The sequence below is a fragment of the Triticum aestivum genome, chromosome 4A (assembly GCF_018294505.1).
Source record: "Triticum aestivum cultivar Chinese Spring chromosome 4A, IWGSC CS RefSeq v2.1, whole genome shotgun sequence".
Taxonomy (NCBI): domain Eukaryota; kingdom Viridiplantae; phylum Streptophyta; class Magnoliopsida; order Poales; family Poaceae; genus Triticum; species Triticum aestivum.
Window position 1 is genome coordinate 594,192,637 of NC_057803.1, and position 17,414 is coordinate 594,210,050.

Below are 17,414 nucleotides of genomic sequence, written 5' to 3' on the forward strand. Positions count from 1 at the left end.
CAGTGCACAAACAGTAAACTTTTTCATAGAAACGAAATTTGTCTTTTTGGCAGGGAGCTACTCAACACACTGAAAATTGGCACAGGCAAGACACACTCAAAAATCTTCCAAGAAAAAAGATCAGCTTTTTTATTTTCTATTTTTTTGATTTTACTTTTTAGGGGTATGTTTTCTTACTGTTAATGGCCCGGAGCAGATGAACTCGGGAACCAAAACGCCGCTCTCGTCTGAAAAAACTTTAAGGGCCGAAAGAAACAAACAGTAAATGTATCGGCTGCCTGGAGTGCGGATTTTTGGAGGCCGAGCTCCAGTGAGCTCGGTATTTTGAAAAAAATCAAAAAGCGTATTTAAAAGTTCCAAAAAAATCTGAGAAAATATCATGAAAACTTATATGTATTCTGCAAGAACGTGTTAAATTTCGTCGAAAAATGTTGTGATTTGTAGGCTGTACAAAAATAACAAATTTCTGGCCCAATAACAAAAATAAAAGGCCCATTAAAAATGTGTATTTGTCTTTTTTCTGTAGGCCACATGTAAACGTATAATACTGTGAAATTTTGCATATACATAGTATACATGTGCATGTGTGTTCAAAAAATAAATTTGGAATTTTTCGTGCTCCAGAAAAATAAAAAATGAAAACGAGCTCACTGGAGCTCGGCCTCCGATGGCATTTTCCGCGGCTGCCTGCTGCTTCTGCTGAGACGACTCGGAGCAAGTACGTAAAATTGATCCCCAAATCCTCTCACGGCAGCACGGCCTCCCGCTCCCGATCCCCAAATTCTTTCGGGCGGCCGGCGGGACGAACGTGGGGTTGGCGGCGGCCAAAGCACGCACTTCCAGTGCACTGCGGCCGTACGCGCTCGCCAGGTCGAGCCGACAAGGCCGGCGGAGCCAGGTCCAGCTGGAGGAGCCGAGGGAGTCCGACCCCCTCAGCTGCACTCAAGGTGTTCGTCGGATTGCCTCCCCGGCTCAAGTGGCCGAACGTTCGGTGCTTCCTTGGTGGCACGCGCCTGTAGCACGGGTGGTCACAGCACCCAGCAAGGGGCGGGCGGAAGAGGCGAGGAGAGGGTGCTTCGCCGGCCATGTCATCTCTGGCGAGCCGGCCGCCTCTCTCCGCGCTGCCAGACGGCGTTTCCCTGGCACCGGCATTGGTGAAGAAGACCGTCGGCGCCAAGTTCCTTCGCAGCAGCAGCAGCTTTGGCCGTCGGTTTACTGCTCGGGTCTCTTGCGCGCGGCCATCCAGCAGAGGTCTCGCCAAGGAATGTAAGCAGCAGGCGTATGAAGAGGACGCCGCTGCGGATCATGAAGATGGGAGTTTGGAATGGGGCAAGGACGAGGTTGAAGCCATCTCGGCGCTGTTTGCCCGTCCGATGCGCTGGAGGCCGGTGAAGCCGCCAAACCCGGCGGCACAGCGGCCTCTCCCACTGCCGCTGCCCCACAAGACGGGGCCGCCCGTCACTCCGACACCGACGCAGCACATCCGGCTGGCATCCCGCTCCTCGTTCAGCGACAAGGTGCGCAAGAACCCCGAGGTCCTCGTCGGGATTGCCAAGGAGATCGCCGCGCTCCCGCCGGAGTCCGATGTGTGCAAAGTGCTGGACCGTTGGGTCCACTTCCTCCGGAAAGGCTCCCTGTCCATGACCATCCGGGAGCTCGGGCACATGGGACTTCCCGAGAGGGCGCTCCAGACGCTGTGTTGGGCACAGGGGCAGAAGGCGGTGCCTCTGTTCCCTGATGACCGGATCCTCGCTTCGACCGTCGAGGTTTTGGCGCGCTTCGACGAGCTGAAGATGGAGTCCGCACTTGAGGAGTGCGTCCCCTCGGCGAGCCGCGCTGTCCTCGAAGCCATGGCGAGTGGGTTCATCAGGGCAGGCAAAGTAGGCCTAGCACGCAAGCTCCTTGAACTTGCCAGGATGAACAAGAGGACACTGCACCCGAGCATCTATGCGAAGCTGATTCTGGAGGTTGCCCGGACACCTGAAGGCTACGGACTCACTGCTGCTCTGCTCGACGAGCTCGGTGAGAGGCCGGACTTTGACCTGCGATTGCAGGAGTGCACGGCTGTGATGAAGGTCTGCATAAAGCTCAGGCGGTATGCAGCCGTGGAGAGCCTGTTCAGCTGGTTCAGAGGGTCTGGCAGGGACCCAACTGCGGTGATGTACACGACAGTGATCCACAGCCGCTCCCGTGACGGGAGACACCGGGAGGCGTTGGCCCTGGTTTGGGAAATGGAGCAGGCAAACTGTCTTCTTGACCTGCCGGCGTACCGGGTCATTGTGAAGCTGTGTGTGGCATTGCATGATCTGGAAAGGACTTTTCGGTACCTTTCGAGGTTGAAGGAGGCTGGGTTCGTTCCGACCAGAGACATATACTGTAATGTGATTGAAGGCTATGCCGCAGCGGGGAGGATGGCCAAGCGCCGGCAGCTGATCAGGGAGGCTGAGTCAACCGGCGTGTTGCTGGACAGGAGGCTGGTTTCAAGCTTGTCTGAGATGGGTGGTGGACGTTCTTGAACCATTGGAAAAGTAAAAGTCCAGGCTTGTGTAATTATCTATAGGTGGAAAAGTAAAAGTCCAGGCTGAGTCGATTGATGGTGAGATAATGTCGTTTGTTATCAAATGATGTAAGTAGCTTATTTTCCTCTATTTTTTCTCTATGCTACTTTGGATTTATTATTTCTTTGATCCTCTTTGTTGCACACAGATTGAACTTCTATTAGCTTGCTGGCCCCAGGGGGGAAACGATCTTACGTGAGCTTGCATTGGAAGTTGTGTTCTTGGTTTGTGGTTCTTGCTGTTTGATTACTGTCTAATTTGTGATTAGTGTAGAAGTAGTGAGAGTTTTAGCCAAGCAAAATGGCAGGTTTCTCTTTGCCTCAGTCTCTCATGGAATAGGAGTCGTTGTGCTGCTAGAAAACCATCACTTCCTGGTTCTCGTGCTGTTTGCGGGCTACTTACTCTGGGGCTGGTGAGCGAGGCCAGGTGAACACATTTTTCCTTGGTTGAATTAGTCAGTTGGTCCTCCTTGCTCCTGTAGTATTCTTACTGCTGAGTGATTGAGTTCTGTTTGTTATTGGCCATGGCTGACTGTTTTACTGTATTATATTGTATGCTTCTTTTTATGCTGCGACTATCCTTTTTGAAGAAAGTAAAGCTGTCATGCTTTATGGTGAGGTTAATCATATACATGTGTGTGTTGCAGGTGGGATGAGGTGGGACGACGATATTGTATTCAAGAGCCAGGCTCGTGGAGAGACCAAGATCAACGACACCATCAGAAGTGATTTTCACCGCAAGTTTCTGCATAGGTACATCAAATGATGCCACTGTATGCTTTATGTTGTATGCTGATATGTTACCCTGTTCATAAGTGTAAAGAAAAAATCCACTGCTTGTGTATTACTGATGCTTTGCTGTGACCTCATGATCTTCCATTAGTATTTACAATTTGAATTCTTTTGGACCCACATTGACCTGGAAAATATGTCTGTGGTCTACTCTAAGCGTGTGTGACTGCCCAGCAGTGTCCTGGAAAATGGTTTTATTTTTGTAGCCGAATTCATTGAGCGCTTGAGACACCAGTTTTCTTGTTGGCTTTCTCTTAGTGAAAATGACTTTAATTGAACTAGCAACCAAAGTTACTTCTCTATTAGATTTTTTTTCTGGTTTGGCTAGGTGGACAGTACTTAGTGACAGTTTATATGAGCAAACTGGCAGGTTACCCTTTTCCTCTGTTTCTCATGGCATTAGAGTCATACTGCAAGGAGATTGATATCCTGGTTCTCCATTGTTGGCTGGCCACTTTTAAAATGGCTGGCCGGGAGGAGCTAGGGAACATTTATTTTCTCACCTTTTTAGTTGGCGAGTCAGTTAGTGCCTGCACCGCTGCATCTGTTGTATTCTTACTGTTCAGAATCTTCATAGAAGATGTCATGATTTTGTCGATTGATTTCGAGTTGATGTTGCTTGTTATTGAATTTGAATGAAGCAACTTGTTTTCCTTTCTATTTGTTCTGTGTTCTACTTTGGATCTATTATTTATTCAGTCTTCTTCGTTACATGCAAATTGAAGTTCTTTTTGCTTGCTGGGTGCTGGCCCCTTGGGGGGAAACAATCGTACATGAGCCTGCAATGGAAGTTATGTTCCTGGTATGTGGTTCTCGCTGTTTGATTACGGTCTGATCTGTCATTAGTGTAGAACCAGTGGGAGTTTTAGCCAAGCAAAATGGCAGGTTACCCTATGCCTCAGTTTCTCATGGCACCGGAGTTGTTGTGCTTCTCGGAGATCAATCACTCCTGGTTCTCATGCTGTCTGCAGGCCACACCTACCCTAGGGCTTGTGAGCGAGGCTGCGCGAACAAGTTTTCCTTGGTTGAATTAGTGGGCTGGTGAGCGAGGCTGGGTGAACAATTTTTCCTTGGTTGAATTAGCCAGACAGTTGTCCTCACTTTCTGGAGTATTCTTGTGTTGTTGAGTGATTGAGATTTGCTTTTGTTGGCCATGGCTGACTGTGTTTTATTACGGTTCAGAGAAGAGAAGACAGATGGTAATATGATATGTACTTATCTGCTGATTATTCTGATTTTGTTGGTTGATATGTTCATGGCATCGGTGATGAGAATGCTAGCTGTTGAGTCTATCCCCTTCTAGTATTTAACAATTGTCTTGCTTAGTTTCATGCAGTGCCATACTCCAGGTCTAGTAGAGGCGGATTCTTTCGAGTTTAACAGTCTTGTCCAGTTTTAGCGCCATACTTGCTAAAGGGATGGTTTCATGCACTATACTTGAAGCCTAGTAGAAGGACTTATCTGTTTTCGTATAAAGGGATGGTTTCAGTTAGGAAAACACTTTATATCTGCAGTCTGATACTAGCAAATCGTCAGACCTGTGGACCAGGAGCTAACTACCCCACCCTCCGAGGACCACACTAGTTCAACCAACATATCTTGCTTATATGCTTCCAATGAAACATTTTAGTGCTTCAATTGGAACAATGTTTGCTTCAAGCAATTCATTGGTGATTTGGACAGCGTTGGGAGCTTTTACTGCCATTTGAAGCACCACGGCAGGGACGACCGACTTCTTCGAGCCGGTGGAAGCGGACTGATGTGCTGCTCGTAGTACGTCGCTATCTCCAAGATAATGCACAACTTGAGGTGCTGCTCCTAAGGCAGCACTTGACGGCCACGCTGTGAGGTCCTACACAAAGCAAAGTACTCCCGCCGTTCGAAAAAACGTGTCTCTTAAATGAATGTATCTAGCACCAAGTTAGTGCTGGATACATCTATTTGAGGAGTAAGATCGAGACAAGCTTTTTCGGACGGAGGGAGTAGGAGGCTAGTAGGAGTAGTGGCAATTTGTTTGAAGCATGTATTCAATTTAAATTGTTTCTCCACAGAACCATAATTGTTTGTCCCTCATGTTATTTTTGTCCATGGAAGCAACTTTATGCCATTTGTTTTTATTGGAAACATTCTTGATGTGTTTGAAACATGCGTACTCATTATAATTGTTCTTCTCTATGGAAAGGTCTTATTGGGTTAGAGGAATTATTAGCCGATGGAGAGAATTTTTTGATAGTTTTGAGGGAAATTTAGGTTGTAGCAAATTTAATTCACCATGGAAGCAAATTTTTGGTATAGACAGAAGCGGTTTAATTCACCGTGGAAGCAGTGTATTTAGGTATAACATTGGAAACTCTTTACTGTTAAGGAAGAAAATCTATAAATAATAATGGAAAAAGTATTTGCTTCCTAAGGAAGAGGACCATCTGCTATCTAAAAGCTTAAAATAATACTCCCTCTGTAAACTTATAAGAGCGTTAGATCACTATTTTAGTGATCTAAACACTCTTATATTAATTTATAGAGGGAGTATTTGCTTATATATAATAATAATGGAAACAATATTTGCTTCCTAAACAAAGTTTTTCTTTTTGATGGAAGCAAAATAATATTTCCTATAAGCAAGTCTCTGCCAATGAAAACAAGATTGTGATGCTTCTGAAACATGTGCGAAGCAATTCTCTAGTTGCCTAGTCGAGGAAGCAAGATCGTGATGCTTCTATAACATGTCAAATAATTTTATTTCTTAACAAAGCCAGTTCGAAGCAATTCTCTAGTCGACCGATGAAATATCGTGATGCTTCTGAAACAAAATATCATTGCCACATTTCCCTTAAAAACACCAGGTTACACATGCCGCAGATTGCTTCTAACTAAAAAATAAAAAGAAAGCATGCCGCAGATTGCTTCTAAATCCAAGGAACAAGAATGCATCTCACCAAATTATCTCAGGTAATTAGTGGCCCAGATTAGTATGTGATTTGCGGAAGCTGTTTAAGGTGGTTTTGTACGTGGAAGCCCAGGCTCGTTTTAAGGGGCCAGCAGCCACGTCAGATCAGATATATCGTAGGGCTCACGAATAGTCTGATGGGAAGCAATAGCGCTGCCCCTTAAATAAAGCATAAACCTTTTACGATTTCACATAATCAGAATGGGTCCCAAACATATTGGGACGAGGACTAGCAGACATGTATGCATCAACCATCTGCACAAAATAGAATTTATTGAGGAAATTTGTATTGATGAAGCAAACATTAAGTGTTTATTCCAAATGTGGTTAGAATGATGCAATACAACATTTTAAGAGACAACCATGTGTGCACCATCTTTAAAAAAAGACTACGAACCAAATTGTAAACAAAGACTAAGAACCAAATTGCATACCTCCTCGGTCACTTGAGCTCTAGCATTCTGATGTGCTAATGCTATCTTCGATAGAACGCCAACGACACGGTCTTTCAATTCGCCTGTTAGCATATTCCCAACTTTGTATTCCTGGTGATACAACGAGTTTCATAGTGTAAGGGCAACTTAGGTTTCAATGCAAGTGCGTTGTGCAAAGTTTTTCTACGCAGCAGTGTATAATATTACCTTCTTTATGTGCTCAAACTCAGCGTCATCTTCAAGGAAGAAATTTAAATATTTGATACAGACATCAACCTGGAAGACAAATGACAATTACACAACAGGTTTTGTATTCCGTAAGAAATATAATAATTAACCGAAACACCGCTGATTGATTAATTGGATACAATAATCAAATAATCTAACTTATGAAACAAAATAACTATTACATGATCGATTTTGTAATTCGTAAGAATACAATAATTAATTGGAAATCAATAATCTAACTTGTGAGTTACAGTTATATAATTAATTATGGTGCATGATTTTGGCATACTAGTTTACTACTCATTAACAAGTGCTCATGAATAACCAAGGAAATGGCTTACATCGAGGTTTGCTCCATATTTCCTTTGGAGCTCCGTGGTGGACTGGCCACCAGAGAAAGCATATTTCCTAATCTGTAAAACAGTAGAAATAAATCACAAGCCATTGAAATAATAGAATTACAAGGTGCTTGTCTCAAAGCAATGACATTTTCAACGTAATTAAATGGCCTAACTATAGCATGCGATTCAAAACAAAAGCTCAGGACAAACCTTTTCTTTAATTACTTTAGGTTTATCTGTCAGATATACTGCACTAGTCGGGTCACTGGCAGACATTTTACCACACTCCCCCTGTAAAAGGGAAATAAACCAAATCCATAATGAAAGACAAAAAGAAAACTCTCAGCGAGTTAGCCTAACTAAATGCTATTAACTGGGTCTGCTCTATTCAGTCCTAAATCCATGGCATTCCAAACGTACCTGAAGAGCAGGGAAAAACTTTGATTCAATAAGTGAAGGTTTCGGATAACCCATTTTAGGAGCAACATCACGAGTCAATCTAAAATAAGGATCCTGCATAAATTAGATATAAATAAATCAGAAGGTAAAGTAAACCTGCATACTAAACACACATATGTACAGTAATGAAAATTCCAGATATGTCTATATTACAATAGTTCACAGAATATTTTTTTGTATAATTTGAATCCATATGTACAAATCGATTACTCGAACAGCACAAAGTCGGGAGCCAAAAAATTTACTTTACTGCTGTCAGATATGTTGTAATGCCAACATGCAGATATTTTTTTATGCCAATACTTTGATTAAGATTGTAACAACAATATATATTTGCCCTTGGTCTACCGAACATGTGACTAAGGGAAAGGAAAATTTTCAAAATACAACAACCATATAGGTATACGTCTAGCACATATGTTTCAGAGAAAACACGCCAGAGAGGCAAGCTATGAGGAAGAAAAAACTCTCGGCTGTTTTTTTTTCAAGTGGGGGACCATCTAGTTAAGGGCTAGCCTAGTGCAGTGGTTAAGTCATCCCCATTTGTGCCAAGAGGTCCTAGGTTCAAACCAACCTCTCTGCATTGCACTTTGCAGGGATAAGTCTACGTTCCTATAATCCCTTCCGAGACCCCACCTTGTGTAGGAGCTTCTATGCACTGGGGCCCATTCACCTTATGTACTTGGTAGCAATTAACCACAACACCAGTGTTGTTCCTCATTCCACTCTGTGCCGCCTCTGCTGCTATCCCTTGTAACAGCTGCTTGCGCCCTGCTTTCCTGCTCCACCGACCTCTCCATTCTCATACCGAGACACTGCTGCCCTCGCGACAACTGCTAATCTCTGCTTTCCTGCTCTCAAGCCATCACCCTCCTACTCACATGCTGAGACTCCAGCACCATTGTTGTTTTGCTTGGTCCCTGCTTTCCTGCTCCACCAACCTCTTCCTCTCATACCGACTCCGAGCCGTAGAGGCCCTCGCAACAAAGGCTGATCTCTGCTTTCCTGCTTGCAAGCCACCGCCCTCCCACTCACACGCCGACACTATAGCTACCCCTAGCCACCACCGATGCTCCACCCCTCGCCACCAATCTTTCCCTACTAATAAAGCACGGAGTGCTTCTGCCCGTCCGTCGTCGGCACTTTTGCATAAAAGTCCCTGTAGTTTTTGCTATTCAACCCGCAGTCCCTACATAAGTGGATCTGCAAAAACGTTTCGATTTTGCAAATTAACCCCTGCATTTTGCGCTCCTTACTTCATCTTATCCACCGGCTGGAAGGGGCGCACGCTCACCGACTACACCCGCCGCGGGGACGCCGTGGCCGACATGGCAACCTTCGACGCGGCCGTCTCCGGCCCGGACGCGGTGCCCGACCTCCGCCTCGCCGCGCACCAGTACAATCAGCTCCTCCACCTGCTGGCCTCCGTGGACGGCACCGTCTTCCCCGTCCACCCGGCCGCCGCCGCCGCGCGGCGCGTGTTCGCCGGCATGCTGGAGGCCAGGGCGCCCCCGTCTGAGGCCACCATCACCTCGCTCACCTGCGTCGTCGCTGCAGACGCCGAGGGCGCCTACGAAGCCTTCAGGCTCGTCTCCTCCATGCGGCAGAAGTACGGCATCGTGCCGCGCCTCCGGTCCTACAGCCCCGTGCTTGCTGCGTTCCGGCGCGCCGGAGAGGCTGGCAAGGCCTACGCGGTCGAGGCCCACATGGCGGCCTCCGCTGCATCGCCGGAAGAGCTCGAGCTCGCCCCGCTCCTTGAGGTCAGCGTGAAGGCCAGGGACGAAGACAAGGTGTTTGAGTATATGCACAAGCTGCGGTGAGCTGTCAGCTGCGTGACAAAGGAGATCGCCAAGGGGGAGGGGTGGTTCCGGAGCTATTAAGGCTGGTGACCCTCGACCTCCGCAGGACGCTGGCCCTATCCCACGCCGCTGGAGGCCCTCGCGGCCGCTGGGAGCCGGGGCGCGTTCCTCCACAAAACCTTGATCTGGAGCTTCGACGACGCAGGCCTCCATGTTGGGCCGAGGAGGAGAAGAAGGGGAAGAAGGGGGGCACATCGGAGGTGCCGGTCGAGCGTGCTATCGAGGACGTTGATGACGGCAGCATGGGCGAGGCCGGGGAGGAGATCATGGTTGATGCTTTACCGCCTGAAGTTGTTGACCTGGAACAAGAGGGTAAGGTGGATGTGAGAACGGAAGCGCACGCCGTGGTGCAGGATGTCGTGGTGTCCGAAGCACATGAGGTGCCGGAACCAGAGGTGAAGAGTGAGGAGGTGGTGGTCCGAGACACAACCAAGGTGCATCCTGCGCATCAACCAGAGACGAAGGCCGATGAGGTGCTGGTCAGGGATACGGACACGGCTGTTGTGGTGCAGGAAATGGAAGCAAAGGGTGAGGTGTCACGGTCTCGTGAGGCAGCTGGTGCGCAGACTACAGAGGTACATAACATTTCTGCTTGTTTACCATCCATCCCCAACATTTTGAAGCTGTGATGTCTCATTAGGCGGGCTACTTTTGTTGCTGGTGGTACGGGGGCAGGCAGTGGCGGTGGTTGTTGCTTAGATGTCTTTGCTGGTTCAGAGAGATAGATGGAGGTGAGTTTGTTCTGTGCTTATAAGATCGTGTTTGATAATGCCTGTTCAATGAGAGTGCCATTCAGTCAATTCTTTGTATGAATTCTGTAAAAGTTGTGTTACTGTGAGTGAACAAAATCTTGTATGCCGCACCTTTGAGTTTGAGATGCAGATTTGTATTCCTTGTAAATAACTTAACTCTGACATCTTTATTTAAAAAAATTGGATGCAACTGGGGAACTTGTATCATTTGTTAGGTATAAATGGCAGGAGCACAGCCTATCCAGTAAATACAAACTATCCGCATCTCATGTTCAAAAGGACATCTTAAAGGCTTTGTCTTTCTAGCGTTGTCTCAATTCACCACCCTTCTTGATGAATTGGTATGCTCTTGGTATTAGCATTTAACATATTCAGTACAAACATGTCTTGAATTGTTTTTGTAGGATTAAATATAGCAGCACTTGTGCTTTTATCATTCTGTCTTAAATTATTCACACTGCTGGAACCATATGTGTACAACTGGAAACATATTTTACCGAGTTAAGAGAAAATGATGCCAGGAGGCGTCATCAGCAGCGGTGGCTCGGAGCACAGGCGAGGGCGTTTTAGAGACACATTAGTATTTTTTGATAGAGACTACTGGTAGTTAGAGTGATTTCATCGCCGAGGCGATCCTTACACATTCATCAATATTTAATAACAACAGTGAATTTATCTCTATATATCTGCCTTCTTACCTTTTGGGGGCTTGGACTTGCTCTGTATGATATTACAAGGCTTGAATGGACCGCAGATTTCGTAAATCAGTAGTGTTGCTATGATTTTTCACTGCCACATGTTTTAACTTAATTATTGGAATCGGGAGCCCTCTCGAATTACTTATGCCTCTGGTGATTTGAGAGCTAATATTCTGTTTCTCCAAATACCAGTATGATGATTGCATTAAGGATTGTGATACGGTTGTTGAGAGGGGAAGAGAACTTCATGCTAACTGTGCTGACTTCAAGATGGTCTCAAGGGCACTGGCAAGGAAAGCAACTGCTCTTGTCAAACTTGCCAAGTCTTCCAAAGACTACGATGTTGCCATTGATTCCAGAAGGCTCTAACTGAGCATCAAACCCAGGTACCCTGAAAAGACTAAATGATGCTAAACGAGCAAAGAAGGAGCTCAAGCAACAAGAGTATTATGATCCATAAAAAGCTGATGAGGAGCGAGAGAAAGGTAAGCTGCGTGAATTATACTATTAACACTGCTTTTTTGCTCCTAATAGTCTGGGGCAGTTAATGATGAGGTTCTCTGTTTAATGAGTTCCCTAAGCAGCAAAAATACCCAGAAGCAGTGAAGCATTACACTAAAGCGCTCAGGAGAAACCTGAAGGATCCAAAGTTAATGATGAAGGTAGTTCTCTGTTTAATGAATCACTCGAATATGCCCGTTGTAAATATTAGTAAATAATTTACGCATAATTATCGGTTACTGTCATGAGGAATTTAGTATGGCAACTTGATAATATCTGTTCATTTTCCCAGGATGCAGCTGAGAGATACCTTTCTTAAACATACCAAATCTCATACAGAGCACAGCATGGTCATGTAGTTCGATAACAACATTACTTGTTTTTCCCTGCTGCCGAATATGTTGTCATGTGTTGTAAATTTTCAACAAGTGCAGTGAGAAGTCTTAGAAGATCAGTGGACATGTAGTCTTATTTATGACGTCCAAATTTCATCATACAAAAAGAAATACTCAGTGTAACCATATTTCTGACATTTGCAAAAAATAGTTAAAAAATATTGCATAATGGCATGTGGAGCAGCTTATATTTCATTTTTTGCCCGGTGCAACGCACGGGCATTTGTACTAGTAATTAAAAAATGTTGCTGAGCATAGCTGATGCAACAATACCAAGGAATGTTTTCTATCTTAAAAAAACGTTTAGAAAAAAGGAATTTCAAACGTATAGGTAGGACACACTTCAATCTTTAAATGGAAATATCTTCATGAAAATGGCCGGAATATAATTATGTATTTTATGTTTCCTGTAAGTAAGTTAGAAAGAAGATACAAACTATGCAGTAAACAAAGGTCATCATACCAAAGATATGTTCTTACCTGGTCTATTGCACATGGAATAAGGCACCGCGGCTGGTCATTAACCCCAAAGAAATGGGGAAATGACGAAGCAAATGATGGAGCAGCTTGCACAGGAGGAAAGCAACACTTTCCTATGTGATCTTCTGGAGTAAATCCGAAAGTGCCTCTAAGCTATTATTCAAAACCACAAGAGTATTATTATGATAATATTGAGTAAACAAATAAAGCAGTAGTCTTGAACAAAAATACTGGTCTTGATTGCAAAGTTCTTACAGTATTAAATGTCACACGCTTTGCAACTTGCATCATATTTTCATAGAAGGGACTGCCAGATAGAGGTCATTAGTATATAGGACAAAAAAATGCAGCAATAGCATAGGCATTTAAGTTACTACTGACAATAAAAATAAACATAATTAAGACCAACAATTAACACCAGTAAACTTACCCTCCAACATATTGAAAATCTGAGAAAATGAAAGTTCTTTCAACGTCAAACCCGCAAGCTATGATGTCTTTGGCATTTTCACGGGCAAGCCGTTTAGATTCCGCAATAGACAAGTCCTTCCAGAGGAACTTCTCGTCATCGGTTAACTGTATCACTACAGGCACCTTGAAGGCATCCTGCAAGTACCTGCCAAACATCGACCGCTAAGATTAATAAACATCAATTATCCTTATCAGAATAGATGACGGAATTATGAAGGGATGTTATTTCCTGCAGCAACTCAAGGGTGCAACAAACGTTTGAAACTCTCAAGTTCCCTATCCTGTAAGGAACCTTGCACATATTTTATACCATGAATTGCTCCGCCTATTAACCATGTAGACTTAACATTTTAGAATCCAAAACGGAGGCCATCTTGTGGTCAATGAAGAAGCCATAGTCATCAATTAACACAAGGATCCCCGAAAGAAGATTATTTGTTTTGCAGATAACTGCCCATATATATATACTTCACAGGCGCACAACACTTTTAGCGTGTAATGCAACAAACATATAAACAAGATATCAGAGAAACAAATTAGTAGCTAGGAATGCTTAATAATTACTTTGTGAACATGAAGGGGACAAGGTGGCCAAGGTGCAGTGACTCCGAGGAGGGTCCCCTTCCCGTGTAGAGGTAGAACTTTCCCCCCTGCTCGTACAGGTCCAATATCTGGTTCAAATCGCTGAATAATAATAAGTAAAGAAACAACAAAACTCATCAGCAGCAACTCAATAATCTAAACAACAGAACTCATCATCGGATAAAGAAAACAATCACGTTCAAATCGAGGGGAAAATGTAATAGAGTTTTACGTACCGATGGGCAAAGAAGATCCCACGGCGGAGGAAGCGATGCGGCGGTCTGGATGTAAGGCGCGTGATGCGGTCGACGAGCGCGGCGTCGATGCGTTGGCACCCAAATTGGTCCACCAACTTATCGTAGTTGACTCCTCCTTGTGCCGTGCCGGCCACCTCCCACGGGGTCACCACCTGGTCGGTCTCCCCTAGCGCCGCAACAGCCGCCACAGTAAGCACTGTCGACATCGCAGCTTCACTTTGAGGGCTGGTTGGTGAATCAATATAGGATTGGTTTAATCAGGCAAGAAAGATGACTAGTACGTATGTAAAAGAGGACACATGCTGGCGGCAAGAGCTAGAAGGAATCCAACAGCAGGAGACACGGAATCAAGAAACCCGTCCGTAGCAATCTACTTCGTCGAGCATGAACACGCACATCAATGGATTACTAGCAGAGACTATATATACACGTGTGGCCCTGTTTGGATACTCTAACCCAGTTAGAGGTTAGAGTTAGATTCTAACCTTGAACTTTTCCCGTTCCGCTCTCTCCCCGTTAGAAGAAAAAAAAGGGAACGATCCATCCGAATCCGACCCGAGGACGAGCTCCAAACGAAAACTCTGCTGTTCCCTTTCCCGAGACGCGGCCGGGCTCTGTTTCCCCTGCAGTGGCGGCAGAAAACGAAAAATGGGTCTCTCTTCATCGGACCAACTGAGGAAAGCCCAACCAGCCTAGCGCACCACAAAAAACAAGCCCACCCACACGGGTACGATCGCCTCCAGCGAGATAGCAGAGAAAATATTTTTTAAGCTCGTTCACATATTTAAAATCGTCAACATTTTTATGATTTTGCAAATATGTTTTGAATTCATGAACATTTTATCCTGTTTGCAAAAATAATAATTAAGCATTTGTTTTTGAATCAGCAAACTCTTTTAGAATCAACAAACATTTTTTGGAATTGCCGGAACAATATTTGAAATTCATGAAGATTTTTTATATATTTAACGAACGTGTTTTGAAATGCATTATGATTTTTTGAATCAGTGGATATTTTTATGAATCAATAAACTTATTTGTAACTCACAAACAGTTTTCGAATTCTTAGGACATTTTTCAAAATTCATGAACACTTGTTAAATTGGCAGACATTTTGTTCAACTTCATTAACATTTTTTAATGCACAATTTTTTTTCTAAATCATGAACATTTTTTTATTTCACAAATGTTTTTTGAAATCACGAAGATTTAAACAAAATTAAAAACATTGTTTGAATCCATAAACATTTTGTTATTTATTGAATTTCGAAAGTCTCAAAAACAATTATATTTTGGGACTTTTTTGAAATCCCAATTTATTTAAAGTAGAACGAAACATAAATGCAAATGAAACAACATATTATAAAAATGCACCCCCCCCCCACATGGACCGGTCTAAACGGGCGCGCTGCACCGTCTCCCAGCCCGCTAAGCGCCGTATAGGAGTCCCTACTGCGTGGCCTGGCCCAAGCAAGGTTGTTCCCTTGTGCGAAACTTTTTTTGTCACTTATGGGTGGCATCGGTGGTAATATTATGCAACTTTGAGGGCAATTTCGTGATAGACGGGCAAAAGCACTCCTCCCTTTATTATTAGATTAGACTAGCACATACGCGCCTTTGGACCTCTACCGAGGGATCTGACAGTATTTTGCACCATCAATTCTAATCGTTTATTATTCTATTACAATATTTTTATGGGGTAATGTTTGTACCCGACCAACCTGCCGAGTTTTGCGTCGGTCGCGCGCGGGGCGTGTGGTCAAACCCGATCCAACCGATTACATCGCCTCTCGCGCAGGCCCACTTCTCCTTATCTCTCCCCAATCACCGTCAACCACACATCTTCCTCCGCTCCGGCCATGGCCACTACCTCCGGCGCCAGGCCATGGCTGCTACCTCCGGTGCCAGACCATGGCTGCGGCTACCCCTGGCGACGCTGTTGCTCAGACAAGCATGCCCCGTGCCTGATGTAGTTGCGAAGGTCGTTGGCGCCAGGAATGATGGGACTGCGTGATTTTGCATCCTCGCTGGTCACCCGGGAATGGCGAGCTACGTCATCAACATCGGAGCATGCATCAACCAGATGGCGACGGGATGCTGGAATATGGACGGACAGAGCTACAACAGGTGTTTGGGAGAGCTGCCATCATGGATAGCGAGCATGGTGACCGCGAGCTGCGAGTACGGCGGCGGTACTCCGAGCAACACCGCAGACGTTGCAGATTTTTGTTACATGCTACAACCGGTGTCATAATTTGCTACAGCCGACATCTCACTCGGTTACAAACGATGTCGTGTTTTTTGCAACATGCTACAACCGGTGTCATAAATTGCTACATCGCACGGCCGCCACAATGCTTCAACCAACATCACAAATTGCTACAACCGGCAATGCTGCAAGCGAGGACAGTGACTATGACAACAGGCTAAGGACGGCCGACGAGGGGACGGCAATGAGAGAACGTGTGCGGACGACAAGACAAAAGGGACAACGAGATGCAGGGGGTCCTTCGTATGCATGCATTGACGAAGACGACGGGGCATCAGACGGTACCCATCAACCAAATCAGATGGCTGCGGGGCGGCCGGCCCAAGACCAGCACCTATCACCCACCATTTTTATGCAAATAAAGATACCCTAAGAGTAACTGCAACACGACGACCCAAACGGACACACGCTTTGTTCGTTTTGTGTCCATTTCGAACGGCTGCCCGCTCAGCGTCCGCCCTGTTTTTGATTTTTGTGTCGGCAATGCGCCCAACGCGCCAACCCATATTTGCCCGCGTGACCGGCTTGTCGTTGTTTTTCATCAAAAAGAAAAATGAAAAATGAAAAATGAAAACATGTTATAAAAACAGGTTGACTACACATGGGCTGGCCTAAACGGGCGCGTTGTGTCTTCTCTCATCCCGCCGAGCGCTGTATAGGAGTCCCTACTGCATGGGCTCGCCCAGGCAAGGTTATTCCCTTGTGCGAAATGTTTTTTGTCACTTATGGGTGGCATCAGTGGGTAATATTTTGTAACTATGGGGCAATTTCGTAACAGATGGGCAAAATCACTCCTCCCTTTATATTATATTATTAGAGTAGCACATACGCCCTTGGACCCTTACCGACAGATCTGACAATATTTTGCGCCATCAATTCTAATTCTTTATTATTCTATTATAGTATTTTAATGGGGTAATGTTTGCAAGCGGGACGTGGGATCAAATCTGATCCAACCAATTACATCACCTCTCGTGCAGGCCCCACTCCTCCTTATCTCTTCCCAATCATCATCAACCACACATATTCCCCCGCTCCTGCCATGGCCGCTACCTCTGACGCCAGGCCATGGCCGCTACCTCCGGCGCCAGACCATGGCTGCAGCCACCCCTGGCGACGGCGTTGCTTGGACAAGCATGCCCCGTGCCTGATGTGGTTGCGAAGGTCGTTGGCGTCGGGAACGGCAGGACCGCATGATTTTGCATCCTTGCTGGTCACCCGAGGATGGCGAGCTATGTCTTCGACATTGGAGCATGCATCAACCAGATGGCGACGGGGAGCTGGAAATAATGGATGGACAGAGCTACAACTGGTGTACGGGAGAGCTGCCATCATGGACATCGAGCATGGTGACCACGAGCTGCGAGTATGGCGGCGCTGCTCCAAGCAACA

The 17,414-nt window shown here is 45.4% G+C and overlaps 2 protein-coding genes and 1 long non-coding RNA gene across 8 annotated transcripts; 2 read left to right on the forward strand and 1 right to left on the reverse strand.

Annotated features, from left to right (window-relative positions):
- Positions 1 to 658: 658 nt before the first annotated feature.
- On the forward strand, positions 659 to 5,475 carry LOC123087311 (pentatricopeptide repeat-containing protein At2g01860). Of its 6 annotated transcripts, none has more exons than XM_044509303.1 (3): positions 659 to 2,984; positions 3,205 to 3,310; positions 5,033 to 5,475. In XM_044509303.1, exon 1 carries the CDS (start codon positions 1,086 to 1,088, stop codon positions 2,514 to 2,516), a length of 1,431 nt encoding a protein of 476 aa, XP_044365238.1. In that variant the 5' UTR covers positions 659 to 1,085; the 3' UTR covers positions 2,517 to 2,984; positions 3,205 to 3,310; positions 5,033 to 5,475. The 6 variants fall into 6 exon arrangements, with proteins under 6 accessions (XP_044365238.1, XP_044365239.1, XP_044365241.1 ...); XM_044509304.1 differs by having other exon boundaries at positions 659 to 2,626; positions 2,707 to 2,984; positions 3,205 to 5,475; XM_044509306.1 differs by having other exon boundaries at positions 659 to 2,596; positions 2,707 to 2,984; positions 3,205 to 5,475.
- Positions 5,476 to 6,128: 653 nt separating this feature from the next.
- Positions 6,129 to 14,010, reverse strand: LOC123083971 (tryptophan--tRNA ligase, cytoplasmic; the record flags this gene model as incomplete). Its single annotated transcript, XM_044505810.1, has 11 exons — positions 6,129 to 6,551; positions 6,731 to 6,841; positions 6,938 to 7,006; positions 7,300 to 7,371; positions 7,510 to 7,590; positions 7,720 to 7,812; positions 12,444 to 12,596; positions 12,699 to 12,750; positions 12,874 to 13,059; positions 13,479 to 13,598; positions 13,733 to 14,010. Coding segments are annotated over 11 exons (1,290 nt in total), but the record flags the coding sequence as incomplete, so codon positions are not given.
- Positions 9,902 to 12,158, forward strand: LOC123087313 (uncharacterized). Its single transcript, XR_006441307.1, has 5 exons — positions 9,902 to 10,192; positions 10,293 to 10,348; positions 11,260 to 11,552; positions 11,652 to 11,729; positions 11,861 to 12,158. It is a non-coding gene; the product is annotated as an uncharacterized lncRNA (long non-coding RNA).
- Positions 14,011 to 17,414: the final 3,404 nt, after the last annotated feature.